Source organism: Aspergillus ambiguus, assembly GCF_047715705.1.
Source record: "Aspergillus ambiguus strain CBS 117.58 unplaced genomic scaffold BDV59scaffold_15, whole genome shotgun sequence".
In the NCBI taxonomy this organism is placed as follows: Eukaryota; Fungi; Ascomycota; class Eurotiomycetes; order Eurotiales; family Aspergillaceae; genus Aspergillus; species Aspergillus ambiguus.
In genome coordinates this window covers 547,949-568,813 of record NW_027395528.1, presented here as the reverse complement: position 1 = coordinate 568,813, position 20,865 = coordinate 547,949, and the positions used below count along the sequence as shown (strand labels likewise).

The 20,865-nt window shown below is 48.7% G+C and overlaps 7 protein-coding genes across 7 annotated transcripts; 3 read left to right on the top strand and 4 right to left on the bottom strand.

Moving 5' to 3' along the window:
* BDV59DRAFT_178225 (uncharacterized protein) lies at positions 1–401 on the top strand. The gene has a single exon (XM_073689735.1). The coding sequence runs from the start codon at positions 56–58 to the stop codon at positions 242–244; it is 189 nt and encodes a 62-aa protein (XP_073548188.1). The 5' UTR covers positions 1–55; the 3' UTR covers positions 245–401.
* Positions 402–697: 296 nt separating this feature from the next.
* BDV59DRAFT_207879 (uncharacterized protein) lies at positions 698–2,012 on the bottom strand. Its single transcript, XM_073695088.1, has 2 exons — positions 1,619–2,012; positions 698–1,566 (listed from the first exon to the last, which is right to left on the bottom strand). The coding sequence occupies exons 1-2, from the start codon at positions 1,890–1,892 to the stop codon at positions 758–760; spliced, it is 1,083 nt and encodes a 360-aa protein (XP_073548187.1). The 5' UTR covers positions 1,893–2,012; the 3' UTR covers positions 698–757.
* Positions 2,013–2,860: 848 nt separating this feature from the next.
* On the bottom strand, positions 2,861–3,705 carry BDV59DRAFT_201987 (uncharacterized protein; the record flags this gene model as incomplete). Its single annotated transcript, XM_073693935.1, has 4 exons — positions 2,861–2,899; positions 3,003–3,299; positions 3,354–3,562; positions 3,612–3,705. The coding sequence occupies 4 exons, from the start codon at positions 3,703–3,705 to the stop codon at positions 2,861–2,863; spliced, it is 639 nt and encodes a 212-aa protein (XP_073548186.1).
* Positions 3,706–3,931: 226 nt separating this feature from the next.
* Positions 3,932–5,443, bottom strand: BDV59DRAFT_201986 (ferric reductase family protein; the record flags this gene model as incomplete). Its single annotated transcript, XM_073693934.1, has 4 exons — positions 3,932–3,976; positions 4,025–4,435; positions 4,491–5,270; positions 5,351–5,443. The coding sequence occupies 4 exons, from the start codon at positions 5,441–5,443 to the stop codon at positions 3,932–3,934; spliced, it is 1,329 nt and encodes a 442-aa protein (XP_073548185.1).
* Positions 5,444–6,746: 1,303 nt separating this feature from the next.
* On the bottom strand, positions 6,747–9,738 carry BDV59DRAFT_178219 (patatin-like phospholipase family protein). Its single transcript, XM_073689734.1, has 6 exons — positions 9,352–9,738; positions 8,754–9,305; positions 8,283–8,684; positions 8,136–8,190; positions 8,059–8,085; positions 6,747–7,921 (listed from the first exon to the last, which is right to left on the bottom strand). The coding sequence occupies exons 1-6, from the start codon at positions 9,395–9,397 to the stop codon at positions 6,946–6,948; spliced, it is 2,058 nt and encodes a 685-aa protein (XP_073548184.1). The 5' UTR covers positions 9,398–9,738; the 3' UTR covers positions 6,747–6,945.
* A 2,868-nt stretch (positions 9,739–12,606) lies between these two features.
* BDV59DRAFT_201983 (uncharacterized protein) lies at positions 12,607–13,385 on the top strand (the record flags this gene model as incomplete). Its single annotated transcript, XM_073693933.1, has 2 exons — positions 12,607–12,669; positions 12,717–13,385. 2 exons carry the CDS (start codon positions 12,607–12,609, stop codon positions 13,383–13,385), a joined length of 732 nt encoding a protein of 243 aa, XP_073548183.1.
* A 338-nt stretch (positions 13,386–13,723) lies between these two features.
* BDV59DRAFT_193232 (uncharacterized protein) lies at positions 13,724–14,107 on the top strand (the record flags this gene model as incomplete). The annotated part of the gene is made up of 1 exon (XM_073692189.1): positions 13,724–14,107. One exon carries the CDS (start codon positions 13,724–13,726, stop codon positions 14,105–14,107), a length of 384 nt encoding a protein of 127 aa, XP_073548182.1.
* Positions 14,108–20,865: the final 6,758 nt, after the last annotated feature.

Below are 20,865 nucleotides of genomic sequence, written 5' to 3'. Positions count from 1 at the left end.
AACGCTCAAGAGTAATTCTGGTTCAGTTCTGTTGGTGGCCTCAGGTAACACACATATGGAGCACAACCAAGGCCCCCGGATATCAGTTGACAACTCCTGGGTGTTGTTCAGGGGTGAACGAGTAATATGGCTTCCTCCTGAATTTCGTGGACCTAGTTGTCACGCTCTCAGCCATAATATACTTGCCCTTGGGTATCCGACTGGTCGCGTCCTTGTTCTTAGTTTTTTTGCACCCTCCGATTGAATCTGTTTTTTAATCCCACAATCCAACATCCTTATATTTCTAATCCCTTTGTAAAAAGAGGGCCTGGGATAGCTGAGCCTTATATTTTGATGTCCAGAAGTCTAGAAAATTCTAGCCACTCCCATTGATAGCGGATTGCCACCCACCAGAACGCCACAGCCACTGGAGATTAGATAATACCATGTCCCAAGATTAATTAATACACTTATCGTTTCTATACGGTGCGGTACCGTATGTACCATTCACTCTCATTGTGGGTCTTTCATTAACAGGACTAGCCCCGTCTTGGCCCACGACAAAGAAAAGAATGAACAGTAATTGACCCGGGCGCCGGTATTGAACTTTAGTGTATACCATATGTGTAGTATGCCGAGGTACTTCCTTTAGAATCTACAAGAGGGTGATTGTCTATCAAATGTTTGTATAATATGGCCTATCAGACATACCTGTCAAGACAGATATGTATCACTATTCATAGAGGACGAAGTGGCTGCATCCAATTGAAAATCATATCTAGAATATTTTTCGAACCTCACATTGTCCACCAGGTTGTCTGTTAATTGTAACTTCAGACAATATACCAAGATTCCAAATCCCTGCCAATTTTCTGAGAATCGTCTTCGCAGAAGCCATCGACAAGTAGACTCCATCACGGTCGATCCGCTCATTTATCATCCACACATCCTCCAGATGAAGAATCCGAAGTGAACCCTTTTGACATTGCACAAACTTTTGGAGACTCTCAATGGAGAGCCAGCAGTTCCCCAGTTCAAAGCGCCGTAGGCCTGACATATGCACCTGAGTCAGAAACTCCAACATCGTCGGACTATTGATGATTCGAAGATCCTGAATATCATGGAACGCCTTTCCCACCAGTCTCTTTAAGATGGAGGAGTCTCCCGAATCTATTCGAGTGTACAACCCCGACATTTCAAAGGTGTGTATTTTGACTCCCTTTGCCTTGGCAGCTATCATGGCGGTCGCGAGTTTCGTCAAATGGTCTTTGGCGCAACCAGGGCCATCTGGATCATCCTGCAAGACACGGCCGGTGAACCAACGAAATGGGCTTTTAATTCCATCCACGAAGCTCACGTGGACAGAGCCTAGGTTTGGAAATCGAGGAAACGACGCAATGAGATTCTCCCGATCCCGGCCCTTCCATTGGCATATTCGCTGCTCCCTCGAGAGCGACCTGAAGTAGGAGAAAACTGCTGAGTATGAGACCACGCTACCACCAAATGTCCAAAAGTGATCCTCCAGATCGCTGTTGTACTCGGAGGGCGTATAAATATGGGATCGAAAATAGTCCCAGTCTTCGACAACTGAGAAAAGTCAGTTGGTTCGAAGGACATCACCCATAGCCGGGTCACATACGCGGGTCGATACTTTGTGGGATTTCGTACAGGATCTCTCGAATACATGGTGCTATTGCAGAATGGGAGATCTCTACCAGGATATCCAGCCCTAACGTGGAGAGAGCCACATTCAGCGTTCGAAATATGCGAGGAGCACATAACTCTCGAAACCTTCTATTGACAGTAGACAGAGATTTTAACGACTCAACGTCCTGGATAGAATCAAGAACAATGTACAATAGCTCAGCAGGAAGGCAGGCAAGCCGGCAGGCAGCGCCCTTCTGGTAAACCATGATGTTTCCAAAAGGCCTGTTGCTGGCGTCGATGCAAGTTTTGGCGAGAGATCATAGACCTCTTAGGGTGAATCACAATTCCAGCTCACATGGAATCTGGAACTTTGGCTTGAGATATAGTTGATTCCCATCCAGCAGGTCATAGAGCCCCGCGTGGAGAGAAGATAATCGCTACTGTCAATTCGGGCTCGTGCTTACTTCTACTGACGCACTCCAGCAGGCAGGAGTCGGAGGTTATGCGTAGTGTCAGCGACATGGACGTATTATGATACAGATTTTATCGATACAGTTAACCCCTGTAACTAAACGAAGATGCTGGAGAAGGCGACATCCTCTGGTATGGCGGCGTTACATACCTGACTCACTCAAAACGGGCATGGTAGCGTATTTTACGGACCCAGGCAAATATATTAGGTACTGATTTCCTCGATTTCAAACACCGGGCGTCTCGTCAGCAGTGATTATTCAACGTCCGCTTGACTACCGGGTCTGGCGTAAGTTTGGGCTTTACTGTGAAGATGTCGAGACAGCTAATGTGTATTAGATGGGTCTTGGTCGTTATTTTACGCCTGCCAGATATATTACATGTTCTCCGCATATGTCTCATCTGCCCGCACGGACTCCGACCTTCCCGCCGAACCCATGGGTCGTGCCGGTATTGAACGTGCTCGGGCCAGGTTCCTTGCAGGAGGATCGTCGAAATGCCTGTTTCGGAACACAACTTACGTCCACAACTCCCCCAGAGACGCTGGAGCTCGCCAGGTGCGGCCACCAACCATCGCAGATTACCTCCATCGTCATCGATACGTCAACCGGAGACAGGCCGGAACCCACTATCGTCTACTCGAGCACATCGACTATGAGCGATATTCCCGACTTACCCATAACGTCGTCCCAGCATAACCGAGGCACTAAGATATCACCTTTCACACTCGTTGTATTGGTAGTGGCCCTAGTATCTACGGCCGTTAGTCTTTGAGAAAAGTGGCTTTCTGGTAACCAAGAGCCTAGTGTATAGAGGATTAATTCAAATACTCTATTAATCGACGACTCTTAGCGCATTTCAGTGTTTGGTGTGGCACCATGCAGAGACGTGATTTGAGGAACTACCGCAAGCCCTTGCAGGACATGGGTCACCTGATTAAGACGGCCTAGCCACTGCGAGAAGCTCATTCGGTAATACTCGGCATGGGCCATCCATTTCTGGGCCTCGTTTTGAGTGGCGGTGATTGTCCCTTGGGCGTCATCAAGCTTCTCCTTCAGTTGACGGATCTCCTTCTCCATCGCTTCTTTCTCCCGTCGCGTACAATTCCCGTCCCTTTCGACGACAAGCAACTTCTCTGTGAGGATAGTATTTTCTTCTTTGAGCTCTTCACATAAATCTCTCGGCGCTGGTGGAGAGGATTCCTACCCTATAATATTAGCCTTGACGTAGGTGAGTCCGGGTATATAGAGCCCAACCTCGTTCACCTCGCGTCGAGGGACAGCCCAGAAGGCGCGACCAACTTCTTCGGTCAAGGCTATGTAGGCGCCGACGGAGTGTTTACTCAGTTGTTTCTCGAATAGCGCTTGGATGCTGGGATCTTCTACATGCCATGCGTACTGCGTATCCTCGTCGTCAATCTTGAGGCGCACATCGCAAGGTTTGACATGGAATCCAAGGGTATTCGCTATAATATATGTCAATACGACTCTCGGATGAGTGTGCGATTGTCTTACCGATATGTTTAGAGAGCACGTTCCGGCATTCCAAACGAAGAGTTGATCTTTTATGGACCCCGACTTGTGCATACGTTTTGTCCGTATTCGCCATTGTGTTCAGTTATCTGGTAAATGAGCTGATCAACCGCTCCTACGGATGTATATATACGGATATAAAAGCGCCAGAATTTAACACTCACTTGCTTTCTAATACGCGTGAAAAATATCATTGACTCTCCATGTAAGCTACGGGGTAAGAAATGACCACCAGTCACGTCTCTCTTGCCAGGGCTGGAATTCTAGTTCGAACAGGTCCACCCCAAGCTGTACATTGCGCCTTACCAGCTGCTGTATCGTCGTTCGGATACGGCGTTCCGCAGAGACTATCGTCTAAGGTTAGTTCTGGGCCCTCGTCTCCAGCTATGACGCACATGCAGCCAGATCTTACCAGACACTAGTATTTTGCCTGCGCGACGCCGTCGTTCCTGCAATAAGACCTGCGCCCAGTCGACTTCAACACCACGTATGGTAATGAGCTCGTGCTCCATGACATCTGTGTCCTTCCGCTGGCGCAGTGGGTTATAAACCGATGCCTCCAGCATCTTCTTGAATAAAACCTGCGCCCAGTCATCGCCGTGTATGGTAGTCATCTCGTGCTCAATGGTATTTTGGGTGTCCTTCCGAAGCCGAAGCGGTTCATAGACCAATATCTCCAACATCTTCTTGAAAAAAACTTGCATCCAGTCAACTTCACCGCCGTGTATGGTAATCAGCTCGTGCTCGCCGACATTTTGGGTGTCCTTCCGAAGGCGCAGTGGATCGTAGACCGATACTTTCAACATCTTCTCGGCTGTAAGCCATAACGTAGCCAGAGAGAGATGTGGGGATTTCACATACGTAGCCATTGTCTTTTGTGACCAGCTCCTGTAGCCAGTCCCGCGCGCATTCCCAATCCCCGGTCCGATCGAGCTTCCAGATCAATGTAACTGTCTGGGTTCGTACACTGGCCTCACGCCGCTTCCGGAGTAATTCTTTGATATAGGGAAGTTGGGCAGCGATTCCAATCCCGCTGGCCACCATCAAGATATGGCCGTAGTCGCCCAGATCGCGGGAGGAGGAGCAATTATGAACAGTGGATGGACCAAACGGACCATCGATCCAGGCCCAGTATTCCCGATCCGGCTCAAGGCAGTCGAGGACCTTCCTTGTGAACCCAGTTCTAGCGCGAAATATCAGATAGATTGTGTCAACCCGTCCGTTATCATTTTCCTCCCACCAGCTGATGGTGAAGGGATGCACCTGGAAAAAGTAGAAGATGCCCAAGCGTGGGACACCTAGGTTGAGGCGCTCACCGGCCTGAACATTCCATGGCCGTGGAAGATGGAGTCTGACTTGGACAATATCTCCAGAGCACGGTTTTATGGCCATCCGGACGGAATTCCTTCCTAGAACCACATTGCGGAAGAGTATACGGAGCAGCTGTAACGCACCTGTCCCTGTAAACGTGCAGAGGCATGTGAAAAAGCAGACACGATATGTTTCCGTGGCCGGTTGGACATGCATCCACAGCATATAAAAAACAAAGAAGGCGCCTGCGAGGTGGACAACGAGGAATACTTCGTACACCCGTCGCTTGACCAAGGGAAACAGTACCAGGGAGAGAAGCATGCAAGCGGCCTGCCGAAAGTCAGATACTCGAAGATCCCAAAATAAGATCGTTTCTCTCCATCTCCAAATGTACCACGAATGATACGTACCACCAATCCATAGTATTGCGCCTGATCGGCCGTGGTGAATTTTTGGGTGCTGCACTGAATCGTAACGTGGACGGCGGCTTGGACAACTGACATGAACCCTGTCGTACGATGAATAATCCCATACGTCTCCAGAGACAATCCTAAAAGGCGTGCTCCAAATTCTCGGCCACATGATAAAAATGAAGGGGATAGATTGATGAGAGAAAGGTGAGCAGCCCGCCTGGATGCTTGTTGGAGAGTATGAACAGCTAGGAGGTTATAGAGACCAGTTCCTATGAAGTAGACCACGGTTAAGATAATTTGGAGCGGTGACAGCGAGGTTATACCAGGTATACGTCGATTCAGACGCGGGTAGACGAGATACCGTAGGTAACTATGACGGACAGGTGCCAAGCTGCGTGACCAGGTAGTCAGACAACGAAGAAGGGTAACGAGGAGTAGGATGGCGGCTATGGCAGCAAGGGTTGCCGGGTACGATACTTCCAGAAAGTTCATGCTGAAGGCGAGACAAAAAGTGAAGAGGGAGAGTATGTCTATGGACTGTGGTAGGCTGCTGGAAGTGTCTGGCTTTATATAGTCAGGAGAACGCAGGCACCAAAACTATGGCCGCGGTCCCGATGTGGTGTTTGATTCTAGACGTGTAGCCAGACGGATGATCGATATGGTAATGAAACTTCTTACAGTCCTGAGTTTCAAACCCATCTGCAACAATCCCAATCTCCATGCACTTGGTTATTTCGCTCCATGACTATCCCCATTGTCCCCATCGCCATTCAAACTAGGATCTTCAGAGATTGTCTTCCTATTCCAGACCCTCAGGTGCGCGTTCCGGCTCTCTGCAGCTTCGATGAAATACACCAGCAGCTGGATGAATTCTTTCCGTTCCTCTTCTGTCGCACGCTCTAGGATCAAATGAGGAGCGTCCAGCCGCTGGAGTGGTCTTCCGAGAGATTCCTACGTGGTAGTTAGAGTGTCTGGTGGCCTTGATATACAGGGATAATCCTTACAAGGGTCGGATCAGGCGGTGGCCAGGTACGGTCTTCCACTGAATTAAATGTGAGGAATCCCTTGTCATTTTCAACAACGAGGTAGACACGACAATCATGGATCAAGGACAGCGCGAAAACCCTGTCCACGATGAGTTTCAATTCCTTTGCGAATTCCGACATGTCTCTGTCATGACTATGTCGCATGGTAGAAATAGTGAAAATTACCACGCGCTTTATCCTGGGGTTCACGAAGGAAAGAACGTGAATACAAATTGTAAATTGAGAGAGTAAACTCTCTCCTCAAAAGTGTTTATTGATATCCTACCGGCCACCATTCCCAAAGGGGTAAATGAGCATACGCCCATAGGTAGACGTGTGGAATTACGAACAGGAAATGGGACGGTCAGGTGGATACTATCCATTCAAAGATACAAGATTTTCTAGGCGATTGGGATTCCGATACAAGAATCTAATTCCAGATAGAAAATTACAACTTTTAAAAAAAAAGTTGATCAGCGAACCGAGTGCTAGGCAAGGAAAAACCAGAATAACCCATCCCATGAGTAATTGGGACGCCAAAAATACCGGGATGATCAGTAGTGGGCCTCAACTCTCTGAGCCATAGTGTGTATCCATGGTACGAACTCTCTTTCGGGCCGACCCAGATAATGACGAGCATGGGCCCCTTTTGTTCCCATGACGCCGTGTACTTCTCAGCCCATCACATTTTGCGCAAGGAGCCACAGAAGCTCGATTATGATCAGGCCGACCAAAAGGGTGCTGTAATTTTTGGGTCTCAATGAAGGCCTCCACGCTGCTTGGGAACCCGCTGATTCGCCAACGCTTACCTGGACCAAACCGCATGTAGATGTTGAAAGATTCCGTCGGGTGATTGACGAGGATCGAGATTGACTTGCCATATCGTCCACAGGATATACAGGCGTCTCGAGGTCCGGTAAACTTACCAAGGAGGCCCGAATCAGAGACAAATTCTATGTCTTCCACACAGAGTTTTTGGAGCGCGTTTAGGATGGGTCTAGTCGGACCCTTGCAGCGAATCATTCCATGATACCAGGATGGCCCCCAAAGGGGGAGGGGAAATGGTAGGGGGTCCAGCTCAAAATAGAACCGTGACACTAGGAGGGCAGCCGCTGTCTCTTTGGCCATTTTTGAGCTGCCTGTTTGACGAATGACCAAGTCGCGGTAGCCATCCATCCTGTCAATATCGTCAATCGAACATGGGACGCCTTTCAATGGCACGTCGAGCCGCAGAAAATCCTCCTTGATACCATCATCGAGCTGGTTCCGCAGTTCTTGCCACTTAGGCTGCGTGTCTAGGTTCGACATAAGGGCATCGAAGCCGCGCCGCAGGAAACCGTCACGAAGGATATGCCGGAAATGCGGCGAGTGGTTGGGGGGTCCCTCGACTGTTCCTGTACCCAGGGACACCAACCTTGCGACACCTGTCCGCGACGGCCAGACCCGCCGGCTGATCCGTTTCGCGATGCCGGCGGCGAAATTGTCCCGTAGTCCACCATCCTGAAAGGAGCCTATTGTGTGTAGACTGGCAGGTGAAAAGTAGCTTCAGAATTCGTTAATATTATTTGGAATAGTGGGTCGTAAGCGACGTCTTTTACTCGCTTCAAATGCATAGGGAAATTTGGGGGCCAGGCACGGGTGGGGTAAACCAAATATTGGTCGACATTGGGAAAAACTTACAACGGCGCTGCAGCTGTGGCTCTGGCCCTATGCATCGTTAGCACGTGACCTTGATTGTTGATCGGAGAAACACATACACTTCCCAAAATAAGGGCTCGCCATCAGTGCTTCCAGCCCTAAATAACTCATGCTCTGAGACATTCTGTTAGCACGATTATCCTGGATACACGACGGATCGAAGCAGTCCGGAGGCATAACAAACGGAGGGGGAAGGGGTGATGAACCATGTTCCCGTGTGAACCAGTCTGCCCCATTGAAATTGCCGAAAACATACGACTTCGTTTCTTTCGCGATGGTGGTAGCGATGACTGCGAACTTGGATTTTGAATGTAGGTGGGATGGCGGATTCGGGCCCACCACGTCGAATATACGATGACTCTCTCCAAACGCCTCACGGAGGCTAGCATCAAAGACGCCCGCGTCGTAGCAACTGTCATGAAGTATCCAAGATATCCACCTAAGGAACCCATCGAGAATGGAATCTCTGCCAAACAATAAGCGGGAAAACGAAGACAGTATTGATCGTCGTCGCTCATGAAATATCCGACGAGCGAGGCGATCGAACACCTGAGAGCAGGTGGAGACATCCCACCCCATCCCCATTAAACCAAGAACAATCAACCCACCTAGCATGAGTCAGGGAGATCGCGTTTCGTAAAAAAGGAGGTATATCAAAGGGATAGGTTCAGACGCACCTGAGCTCGACCCCACAGAGAGGTCAGCAAGGTCCTGAATTCTACAATCTGGGCCGAGGTGTTCCTGTATCATGATGAGGTACTCCAAGGGTATGCCTCCACGGACGCCACCCCCATCGATAGCTAAGACCGTGGGGTTCATCGTCGGGGGCAAAACATCAATCACCAAAGTCCCAGACGAGAGGCAGAGGAAACACATCGGGAGAGTGAATCGATACTCCGCATCGGCTGCCGGACGCCCGAACAGCTGGGCACAGTGATCGCAGATGGCATGGTGGCACGCCTGAGAATGCTGGGCGCTACGTACCAGACAGTATAAACAGATTATGTCCGATTGAACCCGGCCGAGTTCGCTACTCATTGAAATGAGCCGTTGGTGTCGGTGATCCACCATGGATCCTTTTTCCGAGATCGCAGAGTGGAACTGGCTGACAAATTCCGTTTCCACAAGGTCCAGGAGGTAGTCCACTGGATCCCCCGGTCCAGATCTCTGGCAGGCCCAGGCAACATCGGATCGATACAGGGCCCGAAAGACCGATTGGGGATTAAACACTGGATATGGGTTAGCGATGAGTCACTTACGGAGAGGATATCTTACAGATTGTGCCAGGGAGGTAGTGATCCATTAGGAGGGCGGACGCCATCGACCCGAGAAGGTTCCTAAGGAAGCACCCGGCTTTGATGCCGGCATCTAGATAATGCGAGAGGTGGTATTTTAACCCCGGCGGAACAGGGTTCGACTCGCGAGTCGCTCTGATAAAGTCAAAGGGAGTTTTGGGCGATGCGGCAAAATGTCTAATTGCTTGATTGAAAAGACCGGAGAGGTGTGCCGCCGTAAACAGAAGGCCATCGGTGCGGCGGAGACTCTGGGCATCGTTTAATTGTGCTTGGACAATTAAACGGAGACCGTTGTATGGCACTGAGTCAGGAGCACGGTCAGCGTGGATCACGTTGACCGTTGAGAAGAGTTCCGTCACGTGTTCCCAGCCGACGGTGTGTAGCTCGTGGTAGAAGCGCCGGATCTCTGAGACAGTGCTTCCGCTACGATCCGGGGCCCCTGTTAGTACCACGATCACCTTTGGCCGTATTGAGTTAGGGCGCGACGCTCCCTGCCGCGTACGGATGATGTCGGCCAGAAACCGAGCAACCGCTGGGAGCCCCCCTGGAAAATCATCGCCGAAAATGCAAACAATATCGGCGAATAGGAGCATCAAAGAGGCGTAGAGGCTCCAGAGAAGCTCCTGCTTGGAGCTAGGACTCCACGACACGGGATAATCACGAACCCCTGCATCATCCGCGCTATGCTGGTGGGGTTCCAGCGCGGATACTTCCCCGTCAACGAATAAGTGGGGTTCTGGAGCCTGGACCGACAGATTATCGTATCGGAGGTCGAACTTGGCAGTCGATCGAGTCCGCCGAATATTATTCTGCGGGAAGAGGGCTTTGAGAATAGTGTCTTTTGTTTTCCCCCCAAGAAACACGGACAGCCTTGGATGCTGATTGGTTGGGTCGGGGAATTCGGAGACCGCACGCTCTAATTGGCCGTAGTCGCGGAGGATAAACACGTCGTGCTCGTTCACAGCTACGTCGAGCCAGCGTGCTTCAGATCTGGAGGTCATCATGCGGTCTGGTTACTCGAAGTTGATTAGGGAAGAAGACTGGAGAAGGACAATCCTTTAAGCATGTTGAGGGCACAGTCCCTGCTTCAATATACGGCCAAGCTTTCAGAAGTTGGCCCGCAAGGTAATTTGTTGCCTAAACGTTTCTCGCCAGTATCCGAATCCGCGAAGAACGATTCGGAGCAAGGTTCCCGTTCTGAAACGTAGGTGGTATTTTATTCTGCATAGCTAGTCAGGTCAGGGGCGGCCGCTGTAACGATTGATTTGCTCTTCATCGCACCCTGAGTACAGGCGACCTGGCTTGATAATATATCAGTAGCTCCAACAGAAATGGAGACTTTTCTCAAAATCTCGAAGTCACCACAGCCTCTATGTGTGTCACAGTTACTTAACCTTTCCAGCGGTAATTTTCATGCGGGATCGGCGATATCCCACCATTCTCAACCTAACCTTCAACGTAGCAAGCTTCCTGCCATTCTTAAAGGTGACACACCCACTAACCGAGCTGGCTGATAGAAGCCTACCACCCGTCAATCCATTCCCCGTTTGGTAAGACATGGCACGACATCGAAATGCCCTTGTCATCATTGTACGGCAGCGATAGCATAGCTTGAACCAAAACGTCGGAATATCCAGTGGTATAAAGAAAGGCAGCTCCGCATGAAATTGGGCGTCTATCTGTCTTCTATGTTATGCCTACACCCATGATGTTTCCCATGATGAACTATTCTTATTGTCCCAGTGACCCAACCTTCAACAACGATTCCATCCCGTTCTCCACACTTGACACACAGGACGGTTTAGACCTCCATGAGAGCTCAACAGGCCAACCACGGATCACCACAACTGGCTCCGCTTCCAACCAGTTTTCTGGTCGACAAGAGACGACGCCCATTATGGGCCAATCTTTCTGGGGCACCGAGGATGATGACCTAGCTTATAGCGTCGACGAAAGGAGGTATGCTAACGGTCCGAACCTTACAACTGGCGTATAATAAGATGACCAGGTGGCCAAAGGATCTTCTTAACGGATCCGAATCCTTCGAGTGAGTTGCATGAGCGATCCTCTGCCGCACTAATAACTAATCGGATTTACGTCTCCAGTGACCTTACTCTTGGGCAATTGCGCGACATGAAGAACAAGTCGGACAGGTTCGGGAAGCAGATAAAAGCGATGAGTGCGAGGTTTCATATCCAGATGAAAGCAATGAGTGACAGAGTCAATATCTTGTCTTTCGAGTCGGCGCAGGTGCAAAAGCTTGCCGACGAGTTGGATCGACTTCGCGGCCAAATGAACGATCTGTCAACGAGTATGGAAAAACTGCGTACCCATCTACAAGATAAGTGTCAGGAGATCGACCGGGAAACCGGGCGAATCAAGGAGAAGCTGTCCACAGATGAGATTCTCACGTCGAAATACAGAGGTCTAGTCCGTCGACTCTCCGGTCTCCGTAGTGTGGGGACCGATGAAGTAGCCGAAAGGGAAATCTCTAGAACTCCGGACTCTACCGACTAAGTGACAGGCTTATCCAAGTTTCACCAAAACTACATTACTGCTGGTGCTTGGTGGATTCGATGGCTTGGCCAAAAGGCCATGAGCCATTGGCCGGAGGTCGTCAACAGTGGAAGGATTCAACAAAACTGTTATGTAATATAAGCGGCAGAATTATCCAAATCGAGTGATTTTTATATTCCGTACTTGTTTCCATGCATTTCTTACCGTATTCAGCGAGTAAGAATACCGTGGTGCGTGAGAATCCTCTAGCGTCTATTCGTATGTGACAATGAGATTGCCTGTCTTGTCGACCGACAGTAATAAACACCCCGGTCCAATGGCAGACATACCTTGTACAATTACAGACGGGCACCGGATAGGTGGATACGCCAGTATATCTCTAGGATGTTCAGCAAAAGTTTATATCGGGTACGGAGGCCCTCTCCCCGAGCCGTCGCCGGTGGAGACAGGATCAAGTCTCTGTGTGAATGTTTCAATAGTAGTAAATTACGAGTTCTTGAGTCTGCGGCGAGTAAAAATAACTCAAATCTAGCAAATATCGCTTGGAAGCGAAACGGTGAGGCCAGTGGTCATGATGGCTGTAATTTTCTCTTCCTCAACCATAGCTCTGAAATGGTAAAATAGTCTCTCCGAACGCCTATATTTAGGAAACGTGGAAGTGCTCCGTTTGCACTGATGTAACGCATATTGAGAGTATTCCGTTTGCTAGATCTTCAATATGGCCTCGACAAACGTATCCCATGGCATGATTGACCCTCAGATCCTGGGGAGCGCTCCGTCCGTAAGTCATCAAGATTGACGCGCAACACCGTGCTAAAATTTACCCAGGTGACAACGCCTGACCACATCCAATGCAAACTCAATGTGGGCGAATTTGTGAAGGATTTTCTCGACCGTGAACAGAAATCGGCCCTCTATCAGAGCGACCTAGAGAACAGGATAAGCGAGGAGTGCGCGCGGCATCAGCAAGAACGCAGATACCGGTCACAGGCGGAACAAAGACTGTCCGAATGGCAGCTTTCACATTTTCAGCTCGAATCTGCGTACCGCTGGTCAAATGAAGACAACGAGATCCTGCGGCGAGACCTCACAATAGAAAGTAAGAAGAGACAAGATTTAGAGGCTCGGCTGGCCTCTTCGAATTCGCTCAACGAAGCATTACAGCTGAGCGCATCGTCAGTGGGAAACATGGATGGCAGGTTGTCTCAGGAGAAATCAGTCCAGTACTGCCAGTTACTGCTCGAAAACCAACGACAACAGGACCTCATCACGGAACTCCAGATGTTGAACCGTTCCCAGGAGACAACCATCAATACTCTACAAACGACTCTCCAAAACCTACTCGGATCCCTCTCGTGCTGTTCGTCTTACTCTGAAAGTGACGGGTCTTCAACTTTGCTAGAGATCCCAGTTGGCATGGCGAATCTGCCTTCCCAGAAAGATAGCGAATGTCCCCAGCCCAGAAGTTCTCCGGGGGGTGGATTGTTCGAGGAATGAGGGAGAATGATGGGTAACTTTTTTGACATAAACTGGCTAGATTACTTTCTACTGTGTCACTCTTTAGTGTAGATTTCACATTATACCTGGGAAATAAACAAAAATACTGTATTCGAGCTCATTCATTCGTCAGGATGAATCTACTTGGAATTGGTCAGGTGTACTCTCAGATCACGTAATATTTCTGTACTGCAGTACTTTGGCATTACGAATTTATATACATATATATATATACGCCTCCTGGACCATCCCAGCGCCATGTTCAAACTGATATCGCCTGAATCCTTGCCGAGCGAGGCTGGACTGACCTTATCATATTAATTATATCAGCCGGAAACATGGACCGGTACCCTCGCCGCTCTCTATATTCGATCTCGGAAGAAATAACCCCTCAAGACCACCAAATTCTTCGGAATGGCGGTACATCGTCCAACATCGAACGGCTTCCCTCTCGGCTCCAGCGTTCTAAGACTATTTTTGGCAGCAAGACAAGATATATTGAGAATTTAACCTACGAGATCAGTTATTTGAAGGCGGAGCTAAGGTGGCACACCGAGTCTAAACATGCCCTGCTGCAACTCCAAGAGGAGATGTATGGGCTCTTCCACAAAATGGAGGATGCATTGGTTAAAGTCAACACCAGGCTTCAAGAGGCTGAACAACGATATTTAAGCCTTTGGGGGCTCAGTTCGTCCACCAACGTGGACGAGGGGATGATATGATGAACTCGATTTCTATGCTACCAGTCTTGACGTGCGTTGATTTTCTGATCCATATGCTTCCTTCTGTGTACTTGGTGATCCCAGACTACGCCTATGCACTTTTTCATTCAAATTATTGGTCCAACCAAACGAGACCATATCCCACTGTAATCCATCTGACTATCGGCCCCCTTCTAACCAGCCGACAGATGTAGGCCTGTTTTGAGGATTGGCTGGTTAGCGCGTCCACTCTCTCTATCTCCCTCTGCAACGGAGTACAACACACAGTATCATTCTTGTGCATCCCAGGAGGACACAAACATCAAAATCTCAGTAGGCCGCCTGTCATAGCACAATATTGTGATCTCAACCATTCGGGAGATGCGCCGTCGGCGGAAGGATAGCCCGCAGAGGAGTTTCTTATGTAATAATCCCGTGACGGTTTGATTCTTGTCGTCACGTGTCATGTCCAACGTGCTGTTTTTCCCCATAACCTAGTACCGCAGATTTATCAGTCGGCTTCTTTTTGCGCTCTTATTTTCCAATCATGTCGTAGATATGAATATGTTAAGCATTGCGTAGACATTTTTTTTGATAATTATTAGACGCGAATATTATATTCTCGTATACGCCGGGTTTGATACTGGAGAATCCAGCCTTTAGGACATGGTTAGTATTGTATAACTGACGCAGATACGTTCTTCAAGGCCTGCCGCGACGGAAAGGAGCTTGAAGATTACCTCCATGAGTGTTGTAATTCCAAGAAACCACAATTAACACAGTCTGTCATAAACCATCGTGTTGGCTGTCATTTTTAGGTGTCCTACCCTAGGGAACGGTTTGCTGACTTCATGATGATATGGTGGATGGGCTCGTAACATACCAGCAAATTGGCTTGTCTGGATGAGGTAGGTTCCCTGTTCGGTTTCAGGTGACATAGCCACAATACTGAGTCCACTTACCAAAGCTGACCATTTCCGACGGTTTTCTTCATTTCTGGGACGGGAATGGGATTTATTCGTGCTTTCCGTTTGATAGTCCTGTCTTGCGTGACTCGCCGAGAAGGTCCAAATTAGGCAATAAGGGCATGCTCTTTCGGGTATTCCGGCGGCCCTTAGGTTTTGTATCTGGTGAAAGTTACAACGATCCTTCCCCCGGGATACATCCACTTGACCCACATCCATTACAAATAGCCAAAGCTTGTGGGTCTGGTGCCTGGCATATAACGGGGGACGCACATCAAGATCTGCGGTGTTCACTGGCCGGGTCGGCCCGAATGCTTGGGTCATCTCCACTTAGATGGGGACACCTGCTCGCTTAGGTGATACGGTCCACTTCTTTCACGGTCGGTAAAACTAGATGCAACCGAATCTTCCGATTTGGCTTTGTTTTCCTTTTTCGGGGACTGCGCTAACGGACCTCTCCACACTCATATTACGAGTAATTCATACCGTAATACCACCATGGCCTATGGACCGAAAACCAAAATATCACAAGCTAAGAATAACCGACCGAGATAGCCGTATATCATGGCCGCTGGCTGTATTCGTATCGCTAAGGAATAGGTCAACCTTTAGGCCACCCTCAAACAGCGGGGCCGATGGTGTGATGGTGAAGTCATGGGTCTCCGGGCGAGACAGTAATTTATTTAACTCTCCACTAGCAAACTCGCTTGGACTCTCCCCATATCTCGTGGTACTTTTTTTGGTACACTCGCGCAAGACCGGGTCAACAAGTACGCCTGGTCTGTTGTAAATGTTTCCTTCCGACCCACTTACCCATGGGGTACCCATGACCTGTGGACTATGTATTGGTCAGTGTCCGATCCGGTGCCTGCCATGGCATAGTCGTAACAGAGCATCCAACTCATGATCCACCATCCTCTCACTGTAAATACCTTGCATCGATACACCCCTGCCAAGCGCCCTCTAGTGGATATACTTTCCTATTTCAGATTTACATGCTTTTGTCCTGATCGACGGACATAATCGCCAGCATTAGGTTATAAAATACAACGGTCGCATATAGACCCCACTTTTATGACTTATACTTGAAGTTTAGCCCTAGAATCAATGTTCCTAGCATCAGTAGCGAGGTCGTCGTTCCCACATTCCACTCGGCGACCTGGTGTGACAGACTGGTCATCGGCAGGTTGGGAGCAATTCCCCATGTTTTTATCCTTAACCCCATCACGACCTATTTTCGGAGACTGGATCATCTTTGTCGCTGATATACGCAACCAACTTAGCTAGTCGTTATATAATTGAACTTCGCAGTTATTTGTACAATGCTATCTTACTAGGAAACGTACTGGGGTCTAGAGCACTCTGATCATCCACAATTTTACATGAAAGTTCTTAGAAGGCTTTTCACCTCCGTTTCCATTCGTACGTGTTAAATAACTGCTAAAATTGACAGCAAATGCACTGATATAATGGGCTGGACTACTCCGCACGCCATGCCAGAATCATACTTAGAGAACAATGCTTTCTTGCGGTAATCTAACATTATCCGACGCAATGTAAGCTGGTGCCCTGTCAGGTTAAAATGCAGAGAAGACCATGCATACAGGATGTCCACGCCACTAATCCAGGTTTGGTAATAAAATCCCCGGTGTGCTCCGAATACGGGAACAGGCCACCGCCTCCATGTTATTTTCCGAAGAGAGCTCCACAGATGTTACTTACGCCTGGTGGACAGAAAGAAGAGAAAGGCTGTCTAGGAACCAAAAATACAATCTCTGTAATGTTCCCGCCGACACTACAGGGGGACTGGACCAACGCCCCAAGCCGTCGAATCTGTGACTAGCATCATCGATGAACCATGGATCGTCAAGAGGCTCCAGGCAGTATCGAACCAGTGGGACTCATTCGGGATTGCTTTAGTCCGGTTGTTTGAAGAGGCAACGGGCGTCATGGAGCCGAGGATGTCTCATGCTATCCATCGCGGAAGACCGGGACGACAAAGTACTGTCCTTCTTTCATGCCTTCGACTCTGTTATTCAAGGGATATCTTTCATGTCTGCTATCATACAGCCAGGTCGTTCGGCACGGGACGAGAGAGTTGTATGTATGTATGTATCTTAATAATTCTTCAGATAGTGTGTTATACAGCGTAACTATGTATGGAATACTGCCAGCATAAACAGAACCAAACCATATAGTCGCTATCAAGTTGACTTGATGTAAGTGTGCGCGTGCTCCTTCAGTCTTACTACGACTCAAATCACACTTAGAACATCGACCCTCTCACGTTAACTGGCGTTAACTCTCCTCATCAATAAAATAGCGTCATGGAACGTCAGGATATTATGAACATAGTGCGCATCTGGATTTACCTACATCTTATACTCATACATGGCATTCTTTGTGATGCTTGGGCCCAGGTAATCAGGATTTCTCCTTCCTGCACATCGCTGTATATTGACTATCTTTCAGATCAGGGGCCTGCAGCGACTAGATAAACAAACTAGTGGCGTGGTTGGGGATTTGGGATTTCCTCGGAATTTCAGTGAGTCAACTTGTCTTCAAAGCACAGGTACGCTATGCCTGACGGAGAAGGCTACAAAACCATCCATCTTCCGGGGTCCGGGCATGCAGATGTCGACTACACTGCATTATTTTGTCACGAATTCGAACGCCTGCCGTTTCAGAGACGAGCCTGGCCCCGACTCCGAGCAGCTCCAGGAGACTTAGTTTGCCCACTCTATTCTATCGACAGCACGTATAACGAGATCCAGGGTGGCACTGTTCGATGGTATGGATCGTCTGAGGCGAGAGCGCCGGACATGAGGAGTTTGGCAGGTGTAATCAACCGTGAGGAAGGAGTCAATGGTCATACTCCACAGTTTTCCAAAAGTTGAACACGAAGGTTTACAAAAATATAGAGCTAGCTGTCCACTCCCATCGTCCTGTCTTCCAGGGCGGCTGTCCTGACCCGTTCCGAGTTCCACTGAACGTCAAGCCTGCCAGCCTGTATTCTATCTATTGGATGTGGAACGCCACGGAGGTTGTAGGGAGAGGACCAGGACTTCAGGTATTTCCGCAATATGAGGCACACGGACATGTTTGAGTTGACAATGCAGATATATACTTCATGTTTCGACGTCGAAATTCTTGGGTCCAGCGAAGCGCAGTCATTTTCTCCCGGATTTGGAAGCTGGCCAACAAGACTGCCACCTACGCTCACCTCCACGATTTGCCGAGCGATACCCAGCCAACAGATTCCCTTTTCACGACCTGGACAGAGCTCCGAGTCTTCTTTTACCAAGCCTAAAACAAGCTCCAGCTCGTCCATCGATTTCAACTCCAAAGCCTCAAGGGTGACGTCCACACTCACTATAACGTCCTGCGCGCAATCAAGGTTGACGACATCAAAACTCACAGTAGAAAGTCCTCCTCCATCAGTGAACTTTACTTCGTCCATTATGCAGGCATCAACAAGGTCACCGCTTCCGTCCTCCGATGTAAGCATAACGGGTGCTCCCTCGATCCATCCTGGTTCGCCAACTCCGACTGGGCCCCTTACTCAGATGGTCAGAGTCGACGTTGGAGAAACGATCTCATTCTCGCCCCAATCACTCGAGGTCTCGGTTGGAGATATAGTGTGGTTTTACACCGTCGATGTCCCATTCGGCTCCTTCGCAATATACAACACTACTCTCGATAAGCCCTGCATTCCAGTGGTGAGGTTTGGGGACGATAGGCATCGGCATGTTTTAATTCAAGTGAATGATACGAAACCTGTGTGGTTCGTAGGCAGTCATAACCAAGAAGTGTTCCGTTGCTACCCCCCGGCCCATTTCGCCTTGAACCCTGGCACTCAGAAGAGCGACTTCTACGAGACAATCCAGCGTTCGACAGTCATCACTACCACAGTTGTACACCTCAGGCCAACTTGATGAAGTCGTAACCACAAGTTTAGGTCGTGTCGCTCACAGGTATAATATATTTGTTTATAGACCTACTCTAACTTGTAGTACTGTCAAAATATTTAGTCAGTAGAGCTCATATGTAAGATCCCTTGTGATGATTGGGCAATCTTATGAGACGACTGGTGGCTTAAATCCTGATGACGTATCTAGAGAGAAATGCAGAAAATAAGGCGTTACACCTCCGTGCTTCTCCTCGTTACCGCTAATCAAATATACATATAGTATTCTTCGTCGTAATACCTCTCCTTGTCTAATATATGGCCGTTTTGACCCACAGGGTTATATATATTCACCTCCCCTCGATTCTTCATTGAGATAACTGGACTATCATACCATAGATTGGTTCATCTTTTCACAGGGCAGATTACGTGCCAGACAAGGTGCGTGGATAATCTGATAGACTTATTCCGGACCCCTTGGAAGAATACGGAGAGCTGATGTGTTTATAGAATGAACAGCACCGGCATCATTTCTTGGGAGTGCCTTCGATGTAGGGAATGCGCATCACGGAATTGGGACTGCTCCTTTGTTCCCTACGGATTGTGCGAGCAAATGGTGGCATCAGCCGCTCGTGTTCTTCGAAACAAGCGCCGGGTTCACATATCTACATTATGTGAGAATTGCTCTACAGGGCTGCCAGAAGAAGAACAGATGAGACATATCAACAAACTCTACGAGTCGGAATATCGTGAACCAACCCAGTGGCGACATCAGGTGTGGGAGGTGCGGCATACTATCTTAGAGTGCAAAAGGATCATGGGTAGTGGGGAGGTCAGGCTTCACATTTTTCTCACAGCCGCTATATCACACTGAATGGGCTTGCTGCCGGTATCTCCATCCATTGGACGGACGGCGAACAATTAGGTGTACCCTTCAATATGACCGTTAGCTTTCATTATGTAGCTTACGATATCAATAGTATGTTCACTTTCACTAAACGTCGTATATGGACCAAGGAAGGTAAGGCGACCAACGAGCACGTAATGCTTTAGCTGGCATGGCTTGTGGCGATCAGGGGGGACAGTATGGGCCCTCCGACGATCCAAATATCTAGGCTTTATCCGCAGTGTTCGCTCAATTATTACGAGATACATGCTCGGCACTTTTCCGATGATAAGACCGAACACCCGGCCCTGTCTGTAATGATTACCCATTACCGTGTAAATTTCAAGATACCCGCGTCGACAGCGAATATCTAAATATCCACAAGCGCGTTACAGTTGTTTGCGAAAGCAGTGTCACCCCCAGGATTATTTCTTTCTTCCCCAGACTATATGCCAATGACACACCAGTACATAATAGGATAGCTCATGAGTTCAATGTACCCCACTTGTTATTGTGTATCTTACAATACTGTATTAAATATGATATCACACGGGAGCTCTGTATTGACCCATACGCATGACCTGCATAGCTAGAAGCTTCCATGCAAACTGGTGCAAACCGTGGAACTGCCAAAAGGCATGGTGAGAGACGTCAGCGCACCCGTTTCCCGGGATACAGAGGTGGCATCAATCGCTGAAGCCGACTCTCGCTACAAGGGTAGCATCATCAACCGTCGTGTCTCCCGGTCTTCCCATCACCATTTACTATCAGGAAGGGTTCTCACATTACGTGTAGCCCTCGAAGGCAAGATTTGGCCTATATATACAACCCGGTTCAAAAGTCTGTTTACACTCCACTTTCTCGGTAAAATGACCACTTTTTGAATGCGAATAACTCCATCCCACTGAGCTCTATGGACATAAAACTCGAATAGTAGTTTATTTATATTAGTATTTAGTATACCATCCACGAACAGAATAAACTGCCTGCAGTCTACGGGGCATAGACTCAATTAAACGAT

Excerpts from the sequence above, each read along its gene's own strand:
- BDV59DRAFT_178225 (XM_073689735.1), top strand. The coding sequence starts at position 56 with ATGGAGCACAACCAAGGCCCCCGGATATCAGTTGACAACTCCTGGGTG.
- BDV59DRAFT_207879 (XM_073695088.1), bottom strand. The coding sequence starts at position 1,892 with ATGGTTTACCAGAAGGGCGCTGCCTGCCGGCTTGCCTGCCTTCCTGCT. Across the intron at positions 1,567-1,618 it reads CCCACAAAGTATCGACCCGC|TTGTCGAAGACTGGGACTAT; the intron begins GTATGTGACCCG and ends GACTTTTCTCAG.
- BDV59DRAFT_178219 (XM_073689734.1), bottom strand. The coding sequence starts at position 9,397 with ATGGCGTCCGCCCTCCTAATGGATCACTACCTCCCTGGCACAATCT. Across the intron at positions 9,306-9,351 it reads CTACCTCCCTGGCACAATCT|TGTTTAATCCCCAATCGGTC; the intron begins GTAAGATATCCT and ends ACCCATATCCAG. Across the intron at positions 8,191-8,282 it reads CTGGTTCACACGGGAACATG|AGCATGAGTTATTTAGGGCT; the intron begins GTTCATCACCCC and ends AGAATGTCTCAG.